The sequence below is a fragment of the Oncorhynchus gorbuscha genome, linkage group LG02, assembly GCF_021184085.1.
Source record: "Oncorhynchus gorbuscha isolate QuinsamMale2020 ecotype Even-year linkage group LG02, OgorEven_v1.0, whole genome shotgun sequence".
NCBI classification, from domain to species: Eukaryota; Metazoa; Chordata; class Actinopteri; order Salmoniformes; family Salmonidae; genus Oncorhynchus; species Oncorhynchus gorbuscha.
In genome coordinates, this window is record NC_060174.1 from 314,719 (window position 1) to 337,003 (window position 22,285).

Below are 22,285 nucleotides of genomic sequence, written 5' to 3' on the forward strand. Positions count from 1 at the left end.
TTGATCCAAAATCTTTACTGTGAAACATTGGGTTTAATCACCAAAACACAACATAATGATATCTTCTCAATGTAGTTATTTTAACAACCAGTTAATCCAATAGCAAAAAATGTAAGATACTGTCACGCCGCTCCCCCTCTCCAGCACTCAATGTCACTGGTCTACTAACCACCTGTCCATCATTACACACATCTGGACTTCATCATCACCTTGATTACCTTCCCTTTATTAGCCTTCAGTAGCCTCAGTCATCATTGGTTTGTTTTCATTCACGTTCTGTACTCTTCTCATGTTTTTTAATCTGCATTCTTCATTATTAAACTCACCTCTGCTTCCTGACTCATGGCGTATACGTGACAGAATACTGCCTCACGAATTATGGAAGCAGCAGAAGATAAAGACGTCTCCCAGACGGTCGGTGAACAGGGACACCTACTCTGTCAACATCCCGATCAGCTGGCGCAACTGGGTGCGGCTATGGATGGTACTCTGCGTCCTCCACCGCCTTGACACCACCCGAGAGGATTCACCTACAACAAGTGGAGGGCCTTTTACCTCGAGTCGTCCCAGCAGAGTAGCAGGTCAGCGAATATTCCAACTCCGGCAGGGTGCCCAGACTGCTGCAGAGTACACCCTCACCTTCCAGACCGTGGCAGCCTCCAACAGATGGAACCAACCGGTGCTCTGCAGGGGACTGCGTGTGGAGGTCCAGACAGAGTTGGCATACAGGGACAGCAACCTTTCCTTGGATGCACTCATCGCAATGGCCACCCGTCTGGGCAACCTACTTTAGGAGCGCCGGCAACTCCTTCGTCCCTCGTCCTCCACCTTTGGCCGTCTCAAGGCAGAGCCTGAACCCATGGAGATAGGGGTCATACACTTCTCTGCGGCAGAGCATCGTCACCAGACAGCTGGGGCTGTGTTCCTATTCCTAGTCCCTCATGTGTTGTCTCTACAGCTCCAGTGGACTCCAGTGCCACAGGAAATTTAATTGACCCCCGTCTCCTCCCTGAACATCACTTCATACCAGCTTTCCACTCCTTTTCCAGTCCAAGCCCTGGATAATCGACCAATGGGATCCAGCACTATCACGCACATCACAGCCCAACTCACCCTCACTCTCACCATGGGGCCCTTGCACCAAGAAAGCCTTCCCTTCCTCATAATCACTACACCCATTCACAAAGTCATCCTCTGCCTCCCATGGCTCCAACGTCATAACCCCACCTATACCCTGGTCGAGGATGAAAATCACAGCCTGGGCACCAGGATGATGGAAGACCTGCTTTCCCTTACCTTGTGGTTCCACGTCGGCTGAGAGTCCTGTAGGTACTCTCCAGCCCATCATTCCGTCCTACAGTATCGTTGGCCCCATGTTTTGGGACGTAGATGAGGATATTGGCCAGCCTCTGGAGAGGGAACCCACACCTGCTACCTGCCCTCCTGAGTGCATCTCCGTCCCCACGGGATTGAGGGATCGGCTGTTGATCTGGGCACACACATCCCTCGCCGCTGGACACACAGGTATCACCACCATTCAGTTAATCTCCGCAAAGTACTGGTGGCCCACCTTGGCACAGGATGTCGCCTGCTATGTCAATTCATGCTCCGTATGTGCACACAAAAAATATCCCCGGCATGCTCCAGCAGGAAAACTCATCCCCTTCCTGTGCCTCAGAGGCCTTGGTCCCATCTGTCCATGGATTTTGGTACTGATCTCCTGCCGTCTGATGGTTTCACCACTATTATGGTTGTTGTGGACATATTCTTAAATCCTCCCATTTTATCCCTCTCTCTGGTCTCCCTACCGCTTTACAGATCACTGAGGCAATGTTCCAGCTGGTCTTCCGGCACTATGGCCTTCCAGAGGATATCGTCTCCGACGGTGGCCCTCAATTCACATCACATGTAGGCCATTTTGTTCTTTTTTCTCACCTTTATTTAACCAGGTTGAGAACAAGTTCTCCTTTACAACTGTGACCTGGCCAAAATAAAGCAAAGTAGTGCGACACAATCAACAACACACATGGAATAAACAAGCATACAGTCAATAACACAATAGAAAAAAATCTATATACAGTGTGTGCAGATGAGGTAAGATTAGGGAGTTAAGGCAATACATATGCCGTAGTGGTGAAGTAATTACAATTTAGCAATTAAACACTGGAGTGATACGGTTGAGGGCGGAGCAGTTGCCGTACCAGGCGGTGATACAGCCCGCCAGGATGCTCTCGATTGTGCATCTGTAGAAGTTTGTGAGAGCTTTAGGTGACAAGCCGAATTTCTTCAGCCTCCTGAGGTTGAAGAGGCGCTGCTGCGCCTTCTTCACGACGCTGTCAGTGTGAGTGGACCAATTCAGTTTGTCTGTGATGTGTATGCCGAGGAACTTAAAACTTGCTACCCTCTCCACTACTGTTCCATCGATGTGGATAGGGGGTGTTCCCTCTGCTGTTTCCTGAAGTCCACAATCATCTCCTTAGTTTTGTTGACTTTGAGTGTGAGGTTATTTTCTTGACACCACACTCCGAGGGCCCTCACCTCCTCCCTGTAGGCCGTCTCGTCGTTGTTGGTAATCAAGCCTACCACTGTTGTGTCGTCCGCAAACTTGATGATTGAGTTGGAGGCGTGCGTGGCCACGCAGTCGTGGGTGAACAGGGAGTACAGGAGAGGGCTCAGAACGCACCCTTGTGGGGCCCCCGTGTTGAGGATCAGCGGGGAGGAGATGTTGTTGCCTACCCTCACCACCTGGGGGCGGCCCGTCAGGAAGTCCAGTACCCAGTTGCACAGGGCGGGGTCGAGACCCAGGGTCTCGAGCTTGATGACGAGCTTGGAGGGTACTATGGTGTTGAATGCCGAGCTGTAGTCGATGAACAGCATTCTCACATAGGTATTCCTCTTGTCCAGGTGGGTTAGGGCAGTGTGCAGTGTGGTTGAGATTGCATCGTCTGTGGACCTATTTGGGCGGTAAGCAAATTGGAGTGGGTCTAGGGTGTCAGGTAGGGTGGAGGTGATATGGTCCTTGACTAGTCTCTTAAAGCACTTCATGATGACGGAAGTGAGTGCTACGGGGCGGTAGTCGTTTAGCTCAGTTACCTTAGCTTTCTTGGGAACAGGAACAATGGTGGCCCTCTTGAAGCATGTGGGAACAGCAGACTGGTATAGGGATTGATTGAATATGTCCGTAAACACACCGGCCAGCTGGTCTGCGCATGCTCTGAGGGCGCGGCTGGGGATGCCGTCTGGGCCTGCAGCCTTGCGAGGGTTAACACGTTTAAATGTCTTACTCACCTCGGCTGCAGTGAAGGAGAGACCGCATGTTTTCGTTGCAGGCCGTGTCAGTGGCACTGTATTGTCCTCAAAGCGGGCAAAAAAGTTATTTAGTCTGCCTGGGAGCAAGACATCCTGGTCCGTGACTGGGCTGGGTTTCTTCTTGTAGTCCGTGATTGACTGTAGACCCTGCCACATGCCTCTTGTGTCTGAGCCGTTGAGTTGAGATTCTACTTTGTCTCTGTACTGACGCTTAGCTTGTTTAATAGCCTTGCGGAGGGAATAGCTGCACTGTTTGTATTCGGTCATGTTGCCAGACAACTTGCCCTGATTAAAAGCAGTGGTTCGCGCTTTCAGTTTCACGCGAATGCTGCCATCAATCCACGGTTTCTGGTTAGGGAATGTTTTTATCGTTGCTATGGGAATGACATCTTCGACGCACGTTCTAATGAACTCGCACACCGAATCAGCGTATTCGTCAATATTTTTATCTGACACAATACGAAACATGTCCCAGTCCACGTGATGGAAGCAGTCTTGGAGTGTGGAATCAGCTTGGTCGGACCAGCGTTGGACAGACCTCAGCGTGGGAGCCTCTTGTTTAAGTTTCTGCAGGGATCAACAAAATGGAGTCGTGGTCAGCTTTTCCGAAAGGGGGGAGGGGCAGGGCCTTATATGCGTCGCGGAAGTTAGAGTAACAATGATCCAAGGTTTTACCACCCCTGGTTGCGCAATCGATATGCTGATAAAATTTAGGGAGTCTTGTTTTCAGATTAGCTTTGTTAAAATCCCCAGCTACAATGAATGCAGCCTCCGGATAAATGGTTTCCAGTTTGAAAAGAGTTAAATAAAGTTCGTTCAGAGCCATCGATGTGTCTGCTTGGGGGGGGGATATATACGGCTGTGATTATAATCGAAGAGAATTCTCTTGGAAGATAATACGGTCTACATTTGATTGTGAGGAATTCTAAATCAGGTGAACAGAAGGATTTGAGTTCCTGTATGTTTCTTTCATCACACCATGTCTCGTTAGTCATGAGGCATATGCCCCCGCCACTCTTCTTACCAGAGAGATGTTTGTTTCTGTCGGCGCGATGCGTGGAGAAACCCATTGGCTGCACCGCATCGGATAGCGTCTTCCCAGTAAGCCATGTTTCCGTGAAGCAGAGAACGTTGCAGTCTCTGATGTCCCTCTGGAATGCTACCCTTGCTCGGATTTCATCAACCTTGTTGTCAAGAGACTGGACATTGGCAAGAAGAATGCTGGGGAGTGGTGCGCGATGTGCCCTTGTCCGGAGTCTGACCAGAAGACCGCTACGTTTCCCTCTTTTTCGGAGTCGTTTTTTTGGGTCGCTGCATGCGATCCATTCCGTTGTCCTGTTTGTAAGGCAGAACACAGGATCCTCGTCGCGGAAAACATATTCTTGGTCGTACTGATGGTGAGTTGACGCTGATCTTATATTCAGTAGTTCTTCTCGACTGTATGTAATGAAACCTAAGATGACCTGGGGTACTAATGTAAGAAATAACACGTAAAAAAAACAAAAAACTGCATAGTTTCCTAGGAACGCGAAGCGAGGCGGCCATCTCTGTCGGCGACAGTTGATGCTTAAAGTTAGTGATGGAGATATGAGTCTCCAACTTCATTGATTTTTGCAATTCGTTCCAGTCATTGGCAGCAGAGAACTGGAAGGAGAGGCGGCCAATGAAGGAATAGGCTTTGGGGGTGACCAGTGAAATATACCTGCTGGAGCGCGTGCTACGGGTGGATGCTGCTATGGTGACCAGTGAGCTGAGATAAGGCGGTGCTTTACCTAGCAAAGACTTGTAGATGACCTGGAGCCAGTGGATTTGGCGACGAATATGAAGTGAGGGCCAGCCAACGAGAGCATACAGGTCGCAGTGGTGGGTAGTATATGGGGCTTTGGTGACAAAACGGATGGCACTGTTATAGACTGCATCCAATTTGCTGAGTAGTGTTGGAGGCTATTTTATAAATGACATCGCCGAAGTCAAGGATCGGTAGGATAGTCAGTTTTACGAGGGTATGTTTGGCAACATGAGTGAAGGATTCTTTGTTGCGAAATAGGAAGCCGATTCTAGATTTAATTTTGAATTGGAGATGCTTAATGTGAGGCTGGAAGGAGAGTTTACAGTCTAATCAGACACATCGGTGTAACGCTCATTCCTTCGACGATAAATGTGAATCCGACCATCAACCCATCAACACTGTGCTTTGGCAAAGTGGGTGGGGTTATATCCTTCCTGTTTGGCCCTGTCCGGGGGTGTCCTCGGATGGGGCCACAGTGTCTCCTGACCCCTCCTGTCTCAGCCTCCAGTATTTATGCTGCAGTAGTTTGTGTCGGGGGGCTAGGGTCAGTTTGTTATATCTGGAGTACTTCTCCTGTCCTATTCGGTGTCCTGTGTGAATCTAAGTGTGCGTTCTCTAATTCTCTCCTTCTCTCTTTCTTTCTCTCTCTCGGAGGACCTGAGCCCTAGGACCATGCCCCAGGACTACCTGACATGATGACTCCTTGCTGTCCCCAGTCCACCTGGCCATGCTGCTGCTCCAGTTTCAACTGGCCTGGGCCCTAGGACCATGTCCCAGGACTACCTGACATGATGACTCCTTGCTGTCCCCAGTCCACCTGGCCATGCTGCTGCTCCAGTTTCAACTGTTCTGCCTTATTATTATTCAACCATGCTGGTCATTTATGAACATTTGAACATCTTGGCCACGTTCTGTTATAATCTCCACCCGGCACAGCCAGAAGAGGACTGGCCACCCCACATATACTGTCTCTAATTCTCTCTTTCTTTCTCTCTCTCGGAGGACCTGAGCCCTAGGACCGTGCCCCAGGACGACCTGACATGATGGCTCCTTGCTGTCCCCATCCACCTGACTGTGCTTTTGCTCCAGTTTCAACTGTTCTGCGTTATTATTATTCGACCATGCTGGTCATTTATGAACATTTGAACATCTTGGTCATGTTCTGTTATAATCTCTACCCGGCACAGCCAGAAGAGGACTGGCCACCCCACATAGCCCGGTTTCTCTCTAGGTTTCTTCCTAGGGTTTGGCCTTTCTAGGGAGTTTTTCCTAGCCACCGTGCTTTTACACCTGCATTGTTTGCTGTTTGGGGTTTTAGGCTGGGTTTCTGTACAGCACTTTGAGATATCAGCTGATGTACGAAGGGCTATATAAATAAATTTGATTTGATTTGATTTTGATTTGAACCCTGGAGTGAAGAGCACTTTTTGCCAGTCCTGTTTGGTCCACCGATGGTGGGTTTGTGCCCATAGGCGACGCTGTTGCCGGTGACCTTACAACAGGTCTACAAGCTCTCAGTCCAGCCTCTCTCAGCCTATTGCGTACAGTCTGAGCACAGATGGACGGATTCCTGGTGTAACTCGGTAGTTGTTGTTGCCATCCTGTACCTGTCACGCAGGTGTGATGTTTGGATGTATCAATCCTATGCAGATGTTGTTACATGTGGTCTGCCACTGCGAGGATGATCAGCTGTCCATCCTGTCTCCCTGTAGCGCTGTCTTAGGCGTCTCACAGTACGGACGTTGCAATTTATTGCCCTGGCTACATCTGCAGTCCTCATGCCTCCTTGCAGCCTAAGGCACGTTCACGCAGATGAGCAGGGACCCTGAGCATCTTTCTATTGGTGCTTTTCAGAGTCAGTAGAAATGCCTCTTTAGTGTCCCAGGTTTTCATAACTGTGACCTTAAATACCTACCGTCTGGAAGCTGATACGTGTCTTATCGACAGTTCCACAGGTGCATGTTCATGAATTGTTTATGGTTCTTTGAACAAGTGTCATGCTGGTGAATGAGGACCCAAAAGCGACTTGGCGAAAACAGAGTATTTAATCCAGAATAAACTTTACAAAACAAAAAGCATAATACTACACGTAAAGACGAGAACCGACTGGAGACTTGATCGAGAACTGCAGGTTGCCTCGGGAAGGCACTTGAACCTAGCAGACTCAGACACCTGCTCACCACGCAGCATCTGAGGGAAACACGACACGACAGGGCAAAACATAGACACAGCACGGTGAATTATAAATGAGGATCCGACAGGGCAGGTACGGGAAACAAGGAGAGAAATAGGGACTCTAATCAGGGAAAAGGATCGGGAACAGGTGTGGGAAGACTAAATGATGATTAGGGGAATAGGAACAGCTGGGAGCAGGAACGGAACGATAGAGAGAAGAGAGAGAGAGTGAGAGGGAGGGGGAGAGAGGGATAGAAAGAGGGAAAGAACCTAATAAGACCAGCAGAGGGAAACGAATAGAATGGGAAGCACAGGGACAAGACATGATAATAAATGACAAAACATGACAGTAAGCATGGGAAACAGTGTTTAAACCCTTTACAATGAAGATCTGTGAAGTTATTTGGATTTTTACAAATTATCTTTGAAAGACAGGGTCCTGAAAAGGGGACGTTTCTTTTTTTGCTGAGTTTATGTGTATGCGACCAATACCATTTGATTTGACGCCATATACAGTGGGGAGAACAAGTATTTGATACATTGCCGACAGCAGGTTTTCCTACTTACAAAGCATGTAGAGGTCTGTAATTGTTAACATAGGTACACTTCAACTGTGAGAGACAGAATCTAAAACAAAAATTATGAATTTTAAGTCATTCATTTGCATTTTGTTGCATGACATAAGTATTTGATACATCAGAAAAGCAGAACTTAATATTTGGTACAGTAACCTTTGTTTGCAATTGCAGAGATCATATGTTTCCTGTAGTTCTTGACCAGGTTTGCACACACTGCAGCAGGGATTTTGGCCCACTCCTCCATACAGATCTTCTCCAGATCCTTCAGGTTTCGGGGCTGTCGCTGGGCAATACGGACTTTCAGCTCCCTCCAAAGATTTTCTATTGGGTTAAGGTCTGGAGACTGGCTAGGCCACTCCAGGACCTTGAGATGCTTCTTACGGAGCCACTCCTTAGTTGCCATGGCTGTGTGTTTCGGGTCGTTGTCATGCTGGAAGACCCAGCCACGACCCATCTTCAATGCTCTTACTGAGGGAAGGAGGTTTTTGGCCAAGATCTCCCATCCATCCTGCCCTCAATACGGTGCAGTCGTCCTGTCCCCTTTGCAGAAAAGCATCCCCAAAGAATTATGTTTCCACCTCCATGCTTCACGGTTGGGATGGTGTTCTTGGGGTTGTACTCATCCTTCTTCTTCCTCCAAACACGGCGAGTGGAGTTTAGACCAAAAAGCTCTATTTTGTCTCATCAGACCACATGACCTTCTCCCATTCCTCCTCTGGATCACCCAGATGGTCTTTGGCAAACTTCAGACGGGCCTGGACATGCGCTGGCTTCAGCAGGGGTAACTTGCGTGCGCTGCAGGATTTTAATCCATGACGGAGTAGTGTGGTACTAATGGTTTTCTTTGAGATTGTGGTCCCAGCTCTCTTCAGGTTTGACCAGGTCCTGCCGTGTAGTTCTGGGCTGATCCCTCACCTTCCTCATGATCATTGATGCCCCACGAGTTGTGATCTTGCATGGAGCCCCAGACCGAGGGTGATTGACTGTCATCTTGAACTTCTTCCATTTTCTAATAATTGCGCCAACAGTTGTTGATAAACTTGGGAATTAATTTTTCCATCGATGAAAGCAAGCTATCCTGAGGCAGCAAATTAGACCCAAACCATGATGCCCCTCCACCATACTTTACAGTTGGGATGAGGTTTCAAAATTGGTGTGCTCTCCACACATACTGTTGTGTGTTCCTTCCAAACAACTAAACTGTTGTTTCATCTGTCCACATAATATTTTATCAGTAGCGTTGTAGAACTTCCAGGTGCACTTTTGCAAGCTTCAGAGGTGCAGAAATTATTTTTGGGGGGACAGCCGTGGCTTCTTCCATGGTGTCCTCCCATGAACACCATGCTTGTTTAGTGTTTTATGCATCGTAGACTTGTCAACAGAGATGTTACCATGTTCCAGAGATTTCTGTAAGTCTTTAGCTGGCACTCTAGGATTCTTCTTAACCTCATTGAGCATTCTGCGCTGTGCTCTTGCAGTCATCTTTGCAGGACGGCCACTCATAGGGAGAGTAGCAACAGTGCTGAACTTTCTCCATTTATAGACAATTTGTCTTACCGTGGACTGATGAACATCAAGGCTTTTAGAGATACTTTTGTAACCCTTTCCAGCTTTATGCAAGTCAACAATTCTTAATCTTATGGCTTCTGATATCTCTTTTGTTCAAGGCATGGTACACATCAGGCAATGCTTCTTGTGACTAGGAAACTCACATTTTGTGAGTGTTTTTTATAGGGCAAGGCCACTCTAACCAACATCTCCAATCTCATTGATTGGACTCCAGGTTAGCTGACTCCTGACTCCAATTAGCTTTTGGAGAAGTCATTAGCCTAGGGGGGGTTCACACACTTTTTCCAACCTACACTGTGAATGTTTAAATTATGTATTCAATATAGAAAAGAAAATACAATAATTTGTGTTATTAGTTTAAACATACTATGTTTGTCTATTGTTGTGACTTGAAGAACAGATTACATTTGATGACCAATTTATGCAGAAATCCAGGTAATTACAAAGGGTTCACATACTTTTTCTTACCACTGTATATCATACTTGTTATGTTTCTACTTTACAGACATATATTTTCATTAGTAGTAGTAGTTATAATCTGTAGTGGACAAACCAGTTTACATGTCAAATCTATAAGTTTACCAAACGTTTAAGTAATAGTAAAATATTTTTAACAAAAGAGAATCATATCAAAAGTGAGCATCTCATTGTGTTTATATGAACACGTATTGCAATGTTAAACATGTATTTCAAGATTAAATACTGACTAAGTTGAATGAAAAAGTAACTGTATAATTTTGTGTGTTGCATGTAGTCAATTGAAAATGTTGGGCCTCCCGAGTGGTGCAACGGTCTAAGGCACTGCATCTCAGTGTCGAGGCGCCATTACAGCCACAGGTTCGATCCCAGGCTGTGTCACGGCCGGCCGTGACTGGGAGACACATGGGGTGGCACACAATTGGCCCAGCGTCGTCTGGGATAGGGGAGGGTTTGGCCGGGGTCTCATTGTGCTGTGGCGGGCCGGGAACCTGCAAGCTGGTTTGGACAGTGTTTCCTCCGACACATTGGTGCGGCTGGCTTCCGTGTTAAGAGAACAGTGTGTCAAGAAGCAGTGTGGCTAGGCAGGGTCGTGTTTCGGAGGATGCATGGCCCTCGACTTTCACCTCTCCTGAGTCCGCAGGGGAATTGCAGAGATGAGACAAGATCAGAACTACCAATTGGATATCCCGAAAAGGGGGGGAAAAAATGTGCCTCAAAGATAAAAAAAGCATATAATGTGGATGCTCAGGGTGTTGATGCTCACCAACCACGGAGAAGAAGAGGGTGACTGATCCCTCCATGACTTCCAGGCGGCGCTGTGTGGATCGGCTGGCCAGGCGGGTGGAGGTGGAGCCCAGACTCTTGTTCCTGAGGGTGGCATACCATAGAGAGTACTTTCCTGCCCACCAGAGACCCGCGATCAGGAAGAAACTACCTGGCAATGCATGGCCCTTAAAACTACCCATAATCCTTCACTGGAATACCTGGAACACAGAGAGGGGACAGATGGTCATCTGGTGATGAGAAAAGTATCTTATTCTTAGATTGGGCAACAAGAAATGTGGTGTTAAAGTGGTTCAAACTTTTTATAATCCCGTACCCCTTCAAACATTCAACCTCCAGCTGTACGCCCTCTAGCACCAGGGTCGCACTCTCAAATGTTGTATTTTCTCCATCATTGTAAGCCTGCCACACACACACTATACGATACATTTATTAAACATCAGACTGATTGTGAGTTTTTGTCACAACCCGGCTCGTAGGAACAAAGAGCTCTTATAGGACCAGGGCACAAATAATAATAATCAAGAATTGTAACAACTTTCATTAGAAGGTGAATACCAAGGTGCAGCGTGGTGGTACGTGTTCATATTATTTATTCTGACTGAACACTGACTAACAAAAAGAATAGCCCAAACAGTTCTGAACGGTGCAACAGACACGAAACAGAAAATAACCACAACTAACAGTGGGAAAACAGGCTACCTAAGTATGGTTCTCAATCAGAGTCAACGAAAGACAGCTGTTCCTGATTGACAACCATACCCGGCCAAAACATAGAAATACAAAACCTAGACATACAAACATAGAATGCCCACCCACATCACACCCTGACCAAACAAAAATTAGAAACATACAAAGCAATCGGCAGGGTAGCCTAGTGGTTAGAGCATTAGTAACCGAAAGGTTTCAAGTTCAAATCTCTGAGCTGACAAGGGGATTGTGGGTTAACAGGCAGTTAACCCACTGTTTCTAGGCTGTCATTGAAAATAAGAATTTGTTCTTAACTGACTTGCCTAGTTAAATAAAGGTTAAAAAAAACGTCTTACATATAAAACATTAGTTGTTCATCAAAATTTGTGAATAACTCACCACAGGTTAATGAGAAGGGTGTGCTTGAAAGGATGCACATAGCTCTGCAATGTTGGGTTGTATTGGAGAGAGTCTCAGTCTTAAATCATTTTCCACACACAGTCTGTGCCTGTATTTAGTTTTCATGCCAGTGAGGGCTGAGAATCCACTCTCACATAGGTAAATGGTTGCAAAGGTTATTCAGTGTCTTAACATCGCGATTTGCCAAGAGGATACTCTGAGTGCAGCCTAATCCAGAAATCTGGCAGTGGCTTCTGAATAAATTCAATTTTCACAGAACTGCTTGTTGCAATTTCGATGAGGCTCTCTTGTTCAGATATCGGTAAGTGGACTGGAGGCAGGGCATGAAAGGGATAACGAATCCAGTTGTTTGTGTCATCCGTTTCGGGAAAGCACCTGCGTAATTGCGCACCCAACTTGCTCAGGTGCTTCGCTTTATCACGTTTGACATTGTCCGTAAGCTTGAGTTTATTTGCACATAAAAAATCATACAATGATGGAAATACCTGTGTGTTGTCCTTGTTAATGCAGACAAAGAAGAACTCCAACTTCTTAATCATATCATTGCATAGTGCAGACAATACACGAGAGTTCAGGGGCCTTGCTTAAACAAAGTGAACCATTTTCACTGTAGTATCCAAAACGTCTTTCAAGCTGTCAGGCATTCCCTTGGCAGCAAGAGCCTCTCAGTGGATGCTGCAGTGTATCCAAGTGGCTTCGGGAGCAACTGCTTGCACGCGTGTTACCACTTTGTCTCCCTGTTGCAGTACAGTACAGATACCAACACATCTTGACCACCAAAGTCCATTTGATGTCACAAAACTGTCTAGTACTTTAAAAAATATCCTCTCCTGTTGTCCTGGTTTCCAGTGGTTTGCAAAAGAGGATGCCTTCCTTAATTGACCCCCCGTAAATGTAACGAACATATACCAGGAGCTGTGCCAAGCCCGCCACGTCTGTTGACTCATCCAGCTGTATAGAATTCACTGGCTTGTATGTGAAGCAGTAATTGTTTCAAAGCATCTCCTGCCATTTCACTGATGCGTCGTGAAACAGTGTTGTTTGAAGAAGGCATTGTCTGTATAGTCTTTTTGGTCTTTTCCCCCAGTATTGTCCCAGCTATATCCGTGGCATCAGGATGAATGAAGTCCTCCACAATAGTATGGGGCTTGCCTGTCCTAGCCACTCGGTAGCTCACCATATAAGACTCTTCTAGACCCTAAGGGCTTGCCTGTCCCAGCCACTCGGTAGCTCACCATATAAGACTCTTCTAGACCCTAAGGGCTTGCCTGTCCTAGCCACTCGGTAGCTCACCATATAAGACTCTTCTAGACCCTAAGGGCTTGCCTGTCCTAGCCACTCGGTAGCTCACCATATAAGACTCTTCTAGACCCTAAGGGCTTGCCTGTCCCAGCCACTCGGTAGATCACCATATAAGACACTTCTAGCCCCTTCTTATTAATGGTATCTGTTGCTTTTATACATGTCTTACTACTCGAAAGTCGAATAGTAATTTGTGGCTAGCATTTGATGTGCTCGTGGAAGCAGAACAACTTGTGTTATCGACAGGTGCAGGTGTAGGACTGCTGGTAGTAGAAGTACTAGCAGTAGAGCTGGTATGTGTGTCGATGGATGCGGGCCTTACTTTTTTGAACCATTTATCCATTTTCGAGCAAAAGGAATGAGCAACAGCTACGTTCGGCTACATACGGACCGTTAATGGAATTCCCGCAAGAGAGCAATGGTTAATGTGATTGGATGAGTAACGGTTAATGTGATTGGATGTTCATTATTTGACTAGGCTACCTGTATTTGACCTTGTGTTGTTATTTCGCTGAACACTAGATGGTTTAATTTTATTTTCGCCAGTGAAACGAGGCTCATTAGGCGAGGCGAGAAAAAAACCTCTCCCAAATGTATTGCCCCGTTGGAAAATCAAAAACGGACTGTTTGAAAGTGGGATTTAATCACATTTTTATTTGGTGTACCCCCAAAGGCATTGTGTATACCCCAGTTTGAGAATAGCTGCTATAGATAGACATTGGTATTACCAGTACGGCCACTCATTCAGTAACTGTTGAGAATTGTTTGTGTTGTAGAAGAAAGACATTCAAGCATGCTTCTCCTGAGCATCTAAGCATGTTGATAATGGGAAATACCAAATAGTCAGGGGACCAGAACCAAAAAGTTCTGTTAAAGGAGACCAGAACCAAACAGTTCTGTTAAAGGAGACCAGAACCAAACAGCTCTGTTAAAGGAGACCAGAACCAAACAGCTCTGTTAAAGGAGACCAGAACCAAACAGTTATGTTAAAGGAGACCAGAACCAAACAGTTCTCTGTTAAAGGAGACCAGAACCAAACAGCTCTGTTAAAGGAGACCAGAACCAAACAGCTCTGTTAAAGGAGACCAGAACCAAACAGCTCTGTTAAAGGAGACCAGAACCAAACAGCTCTGTTAAAGGAGACCAGAACCAAACAGCTCTGTTAAAGGAGACCAGAACCAAACAGCTCTGTTAAAGGAGACCAGAACCAAACAGTTATGTTAAAGGAGACCAGAACCAAACAGTTCTCTGTTAAAGGAGACCAGAACCAAACAGTTCTCTGTTAAAGGAGACCAGAACCAAACAGCTCTGTTAAAGGAGACCAGAACCAAACAGTTATGTTAAAGGAGACCAGAACCAAACAGTTCTCTGTTAAAGGAGACCAGAACCAAACAGTTCTGTTAAAGGAGACCAGAACCAAACAGCTCTGTTAAAGGAGACCAGAACCAAACAGTTCTCTGTTAAAGGAGACCAGAACCAAACAGTTCTCTGTTAAAGGAGACCAGAACCAAACAGCTCTGTTAAAGGAGACCAGAACCAAACAGTTATGTTAAAGGAGACCAGAACCAAACAGTTCTCTGTTAAAGGAGACCAGAACCAAACAGCTCTGTTAAAGGAGACCAGAACCAAACAGTTCTCTGTTAAAGGAGACCAGAACCAAACAGCTCTGTTAAAGGAGACCAGAACCAAACAGTTCTGTTAAAGGAGACCAGAACCAAACAGTTATGTTAAAGGAGACCAGAACCAAACAGTTCTGTTAAAGGAGACCAGAACCAAACAGTTCTGTTAAAGGAGACCAGAACCAAACAGCTCTGTTAAAGGAGACCAGAACCAAACAGCTCTGTTAAAGGAGACCAGAACCAAACAGCTCTGTTAAAGGAGACCAGAACCAAACAGTTCTGTTAAAGGAGACCAGAACCAAACAGCTCTCTGTTAAAGGAGACCAGAACCAAACAGTTATGTTAAAGGAGACCAGAACCAAACAGTTCTGTTAAAGGAGACCAGAACCAAACAGCTCTCTGTTAAAGGAGACCAGAACCAAACACTCTGTTAAAGAACCAAACAGCTCTGTTAAAGGAGACCAGAACCAAACAGCTCTGTTAAAGGAGACCAGAACCAAACAGTTCTGTTAAAGGAGACCAGAACCAAACAGCTCTGTTAAAGGAGACCAGAACCAAACAGTTTCTGTTAAAGGAGACCAGAACCAAACAGCTCTGTTAAAGGAGACCAGAACCAAACAGTTCTCTGTTAAAGGAGACCAGAACCAAACCTCTGTTAAAGAACCAAACAGTTCTCTGTTAAAGGAGACCAGAACCAAACAGTTCTCTGGAGACCAGAACCAAACAGTTCTCTGTTAAAGGAGACCAGAACCAAACAGTTCTGTTAAAGAGAGACCAGAACCAAACAGCTCTGTTAAAGGAGACCAGAACCAAACAGTCTCTGTTAAAGGAGACCAGAACCAAACAGTTCTCTGTTAAAGGAGACCAGAACCAAACCAAACAGAACCAAACAGTTCTGTTAAAGGAGACCAGAACCAAACAGTTCTGTTAAAGGAGACCAGAACCAAACAGTTTCTGTTAAAGGAGACCAGAACCAAACAGTTCTGTTAAAGGAGACCAGAACCAAACAGTTCTGTTAAAGGAGACCAGAACCAAACAGTTAAAGGAGACCAGAACCAAACAGCTCTGTTAAAGGAGACCAGAACCAAACAGTTCTGTTAAAGGAGACCAGAACCAAACAAACAGAACCAAACAGTTCTGTTAAAGGAGACCAGCTCCTCTGTTAAAGGAACCAGAACCAAACAGTTTCTGTTAAAGGAGACCAGAACCAAACAGCTCTGTTAAAGGAGACCAGAACCAAACAGTTCTGTTAAAGGAGACCAGAACCAAACAGTTCTCTGTTAAAGGAGACCAGAACCAAACTTTTCTCTGTTAAAGGAGACCAGAACCAAACACTCAAACAGAACCAAACTCTGTTAAAGGAGACCAGAACCAAACAGCTCTGTTAAAGGAGACCAGAACCAAACAGTTCTGTTCTGTTAAGGAGACCAGAACCAAACAGTCTCTGTTAAAGGAGACCAGAACCAAACAGTTCTGTTAAAGGAGACCAGAACCAAAAACAGCTCTCTGTTAAAGGAGACCAGAACCAAACAGTTCTCTGTTAAAAGACCAGAACCAAACAGTTCTGTTAAAGGAGACCAGAACCAAACAAAGGAGACCAGAACCAAACACTCTGTTAAAGGAGACAGAACCAAACAGTTCTGTTAAAGGAGACCAGAACCAAACAGCTCTGTTAAAGGAGACCAGAACCAAACAGTTCTGTTAAAGGAGAGCTCAGAACCAAACAGTTCTGTTAAAGGAGACTCAGAACCAAACAGTTCTGTTAAAGGAGACCAGAACCAAACAGTCTCTGTTAAAGGAGACCAGAACCAAACAGCTCTGTTAAAGGAGACCAGAACCAAACAGTTCTGTTAAAGGAGACCAGAACCAAACAGCTCTGTTAAAGGAGACCAGAACCAAACAGTTCTGTTAAAGGAGACCAGAACCAAACAGTTCTCTGTTAAAGGAGACCAGAACCAAACAGCTCTGTTAAAGGAGACCAGAACCAAACAGTTCTGTTAAAGGAGACCAGAACCAAACAGTTCTGTTAAAGGAGACCAGAACCAAACAGTTCTGTTAAAGGAGCAAACAATTCTGTTAAAGGAGACAGAACCAAACAGCTCTGTTAAAGGAGACCAGAACCAAACACTCTGTTAAAAACAGAACCAAACAGTTCTCTGTTAAAGGAGACCAGAACCAAACAGCTCTGTTAAAGGAGACCAGAACCAAACAGTTCTGTTAAAGGAGACCAGAACCAAACAGTTCTGTTAAAGGAGACCAGAACCAAACAGTTCTGTTAAAGGAGACCAGAACCAAACAGTTTCTGTTAAAGGAGACCAGAACCAAACAGTTCTGTTAAAGGAGACCAGAACCAAACAGTTCTGTTAAAGGGGACCAGAACCAAACAGTTCTGTTAAAGGAGACCAGAACCAAACAGCTCTGTTAAAGGAGACCAGAACCAAACAGCTCTGTTAAAGGAGACCAGAACCAAACAGTTAAAGGAGACCAGAACCAAACAGTTCTGTTAAAGGAGACCAGAACCAAACAGTTCTGTTAAAGGAGACCAGAACCAAACAGCTCTGTTAAAGGAGACCAGAACCAAACAGTTCTGTTAAAGGAGACCAGAACCAAACAGCTCTGTTAAAGGAGACCAGAACCAAACAGTTCTCTGTTAAAGGAGACCAGAACCAAACAGTTCTGTTAAAGGAGACCAGAACCAAACAGTTAAAGGAGACCAGAACCAAACTCTGTTAAAGGAGACCAGAACCAAACAGCTCTGTTAAAGGAGACCAGAACCAAACAGCTCTGTTAAAGGAGACCAGAACCAAACAGTTCTGTTAAAGGAGACCAGAACCAAACAGTTCTCTGTTAAAGGAGACCAGAACCAAACAGTTCTATGTTAAAGGAGACCAGAACCAAACAGTTCTGTTAAAGGAGACCAGAACCAAACAGTTCTATGTTAAAGGAGACCAGAACCAAACAGTTCTGTTAAAGGAGACCAGAACCAAACAGTTCTCTGTTAAAGGAGACCAGAACCAAACAGTTCTATGTTAAAGGAGACCAGAACCAAACAGTTCTATGTTAAAGGAGACCAGAACCAAACAGCTCTGTTAAAGGAGACCAGAACCAAACAGTTATGTTAAAGGAGACCAGAACCAAACAGTTCTCTGTTAAAGGAGACCAGAACCAAACAGTTATGTTAAAGGAGACCAGAACCAAACAGTTCTCTGTTAAAGGAGACCAGAACCAAACAGTTCTGTTAAAGGAGACCAGAACCAAACAGTTCTCTGTTAAAGGAGACCAGAACCAAACAGTTCTCTGTTAAAGGAGACCAGAACCAAACAGTTCTCTGTTAAAGGAGACCAGAACCAAACAGTTCTGTTAAAGGAGACCAGAACCAAACAGTTCTCTGTTAAAGGAGACCAGAACCAAACAGTTATGTTAAAGGAGACCAGAACCAAACAGTTCTCTGTTAAAGGAGACCAGAACCAAACAGTTCTGTTAAAGGAGACCAGAACCAAACAGTTCTCTGTTAAAGGAGATCAGAACCAAACAGCTCTGTTAAAGGAGACCAGAACCAAACAGCTCTGTTAAAGGAGACCAGAACCAAACAGTTCTCTGTTAAAGGAGACCAGAACCAAACAGTTCTCTGTTAAAGGAGACCAGAACCAAACAGCTCTCTGTTAAAGGAGACCAGAACCAAACAGTTCTCTGTTAAAGGAGACCAGAACCAAACAGCTCTGTTAAAGGAGACCAGAACCAAACAGTTCTCTGTTAAAGGAGACCAGAACCAAACAGTTCTCTGTTAAAGGAGACCAGAACCAAACAGTTATGTTAAAGGAGACCAGAACCAAACAGCTCTCTGTTAAAGGAGACCAGAACCAAACAGTTCTCTGTTAAAGGAGACCAGAACCAAACAGTTCTGTTAAAGGAGACCAGAACCAAACAGTTCTATGTTAAAGGAGACCAGAACCAAACAGTTCTGTTAAAGGAGACCAGAACCAAACAGTTCTCTGTTAAAGGAGACCAGAACCAAACAGTTCTATGTTAAAGGAGACCAGAACCAAACAGTTCTATGTTAAAGGAGACCAGAACCAAACAGCTCTGTTAAAGGAGACCAGAACCAAACAGTTATGTTAAAGGAGACCAGAACCAAACAGTTCTCTGTTAAAGGAGACCAGAACCAAACAGTTATGTTAAAGGAGACCAGAACCAAACAGTTCTCTGTTAAAGGAGACCAGAACCAAACAGTTCTGTTAAAGGAGACCAGAACCAAACAGTTCTCTGTTAAAGGAGACCAGAACCAAACAGTTATGTTAAAGGAGACCAGAACCAAACAGTTATGTTAAAGGAGACCAGAACCAAACAGTTCTGTTAATTTCTGGCTCAGAGGTTTGACAATGGTCCCTCTCCCTCATGGTTGAACATTGAAAAGCTTGAGGTAAATGATGACACTGGGGCAGATTTGTTTTACAAATGGGACAGAAAATCTATAAAAACCATCACAGACAACCCTTTAATCATACATTCTGTCCTACATTCTGATCAATAGATTGATCCCTATGCTTTTCCAGAATAGTAACTTTAGACCATGTTCTGATAAGGGGATCACTCTTCTGGAACACTGTTACGAGGAGGGAGTTCTTATGTCTTTTGATCAGCTGAAACAGAAATACCACTTGCCTAACAGGGACTTCTTTAGCTACCTACAACTACGAAACTTTATTAGGGTGACTCTCAAGGGACAATGGAACCTACCGAAGATGTCACCTATTGAACAACTCTGCCACGCAGACCAACCACTGTTCAAGACCATTTCCCGTGTTTACGATGCTCTTATGCCAGGACTAACACTGCCTGGGCTAGATAAACCCCGACTTAGATGGTAAAAAGATCTGGGTATTGATCTTGATGAGGATCTATGGAGTGACCTATGCAGGGATGGGGTTACATCCACATTGAACTCCAGATACAGACTGATCCAGTTTAACTTCCTCCATCAGCTCTATATCACCCCATCTAGACTGCACAAGTTCAACCCAGATATCTCCTCCCTATGTTTTAGATGTGGCTCAGATGAAGGAACATTCCTCCATTCCACTTGGCAGTGTTCAAAACTACACGGTTTCTGGCAGGGGGTATGCGATACCATATCCTCAATTCACGGGGTTGCATTCCCTTTAGACCCGGAGGTCTGTCTACTGGGTAACTTTACTAACACCAATCTTAGGCAAAGCCATACTATAAAGCTAACATAAATATTGCTAGCGATTGCCAAGAAATGTATTGCCTTGAAATGGAAATTGGATTCCTCCCTGCCAGTTGCAATGTGGCTATCGGAAGTTCATAGTTGTATCCCACTGGAGAAAATCACTTACTGCTTGAGGAATAAGTTAAAGACATTTTACAGAATTTGGCAACCTTTTATTGACTATATGGAGAATCTCCCCCCACATCTCATTGATTGAATCTATATATAATCCTCACATAATGTTTCACACGTAATGTATAATATGTAGACTACGGCAGGTGATCCAATGTCTCGTTATTTTTTTTATTTTCTTATTGTATGTTTGTATATAATTATCATTATTATTTATTTTTGTTACGCTCGTCTGTTACTGTCACTTTGTCCTATCGTTGTCTAATATCTTTTCATCTTTTGAATGTTCTTAATTGGAAAATGCAAAAATAAAATCTAAAACAAAAACAAACAAAAACAGCTCTGTTAAGCCCACAAATCACTCATCTACACCTGGACTGGTGAAAAAACAGAGGAACTTCGAAGCTGGCTCACTTCTGTTTGGGTGGAGGCTACTGGGTGGCTCCACCCACCCAAGAAGACTCCAGACTATAATCGCTGCCAAAGGTGCTTCAACAAAGTACTGAGTAAAGGGTCCAAAATGTTTTTTTTTACATAAATTTACAAAAATGTCTAAAAATCTGTTTTTGCATAGTCATTATATGGGGTATTGTTTGTAGATTAATGAGGGGGAAAACAATGTAATACATTTAAGAATAAGTGTAATGTAACAAAATGTGGAATAACTAAAGGGGTCTGAATACTTCCCGAATGCACTGTATGTCTCTGGATAAAGAGAGCCCAGTCATTCAACCGCAGCATATCTATTAATTGGTCTATTTACATCTCAAACAGCCTGAGCCTTTCATCCTTTGTTCCCTTGAATGAATATAATTAGTTGAGAGACAGACAGACTTAGCAGAAGCTGATAAACAAGAGGAAAAATAAACTCATGGACTAGACTCTCTACACAGTAAAACTACTCATGGACTAGACTCTCTACACAGTAAAACTACTCATGGACTAGACTCTCTACACAGTAAAACTACTCATGGACTAGACTCTCTACACAGTAAAACTACTCATGGACTAGACTCACTACACAGTAAAACTACTCATGGACTAGACTCTCTACACAGTAAAACTACTCATGGACTAGACTCACTACACAGTAAAACTACTCATGGACTAGACTCACTACACAGTAAAACTACTCATGGACTAGACTCTCTACACAGTAAAACTACAGATGGACAAGTCACTAGACTCTCTACACAGTAAAACTACAGATGGACAAGTCACTAGACTCTCTACACAGTAAAACTACAGATGGACAAGTCACTAGACTCTCTAAACAGTAAAACTACAGATGGACAAGTCACTAGACTCTCTACACAGTGAAACTACTGAAGGACTAGACTCTCTACACAGTAAAACTACTGATGGACTAGACTCTCTACACCAGGGGTCCCCAAACTTTTTCCTGTGAGGGCCACATAACTTTTCCCTTCTCTGATGGGGGGCCGGTGTCAGTCTGTAACAGAAAAAGTGTGACGATCGTAGGGGAGCTTAATTTTTTTTATTGTTTTCCAGAAAGCCACACATAACCAAATAACCCTTTCCAGGTTCTTTACAGAAAAATAATAACACTATTAATGAAATAAATAATAACTAAATAACCCTCTCTGAGTTCTTCACAGAAAAAACAGGAAATAAATAATTAAATAACTCTCTCTGGGTTCTTCATAGAAAAAAAGCCATGGAACATTAACTTTCTGTCGTGCCATGCACAATCTTAACAGATAAAAGTTCAGCTCAGTTGTCAGAGCAGAATCTCTCTGACACATATGAGCAGTCTCTTAAAGTTCTTGTGTTCCTTCCTTATAATCCTTTTGTAGGTTCCAGTAGGCTTGTAGACACCGCTGTTTGCAGCTCTCTCTCATCAACTTCCCTGTGAAAACCACAAAAGAAGCAGGTTGAGAAACTGAACTAAGTGATACAGCACCTACACAGCACAATACATTTCACTACCAGTATGGTTGTAAAGATGGATTTTATCCCAGTAGATTTTATTATGATTATATTTGTTTATGCTCAGAATGACTCATTCAAGTCAGAAAAGTGAGCTTACCTATGTATGTTCATCAGTGTGAACTGTGGGCCTGCATCTGGCTGGTGAGAAGTTGAATATCAGGTTCCATTCTAGTTACAGCCAGTCTCAAGCACTGATGCAAATGTTCATCTGTCAATCTTGATCTCATCGGGGTTTTCAGCAGTTTCATGCGAGAAA

General features: G+C 44.4%; 1 protein-coding gene across 1 annotated transcript in view; it reads right to left on the minus strand.

The window, feature by feature from the left end:
- tmem45a (transmembrane protein 45a) overlaps positions 1 to 22,285 on the minus strand; it is a 71,594-nt gene that overhangs the window by 34,537 nt on the left and 14,772 nt on the right. Inside the window, exon 2 of the mRNA XM_046299424.1 lies at positions 10,664 to 10,883. Within this exon, the coding sequence (XP_046155380.1) occupies positions 10,664 to 10,865 (202 nt within the window). The 5' untranslated portion in view covers positions 10,866 to 10,883. The remainder of the gene's footprint in view (positions 1 to 10,663; positions 10,884 to 22,285) is intronic.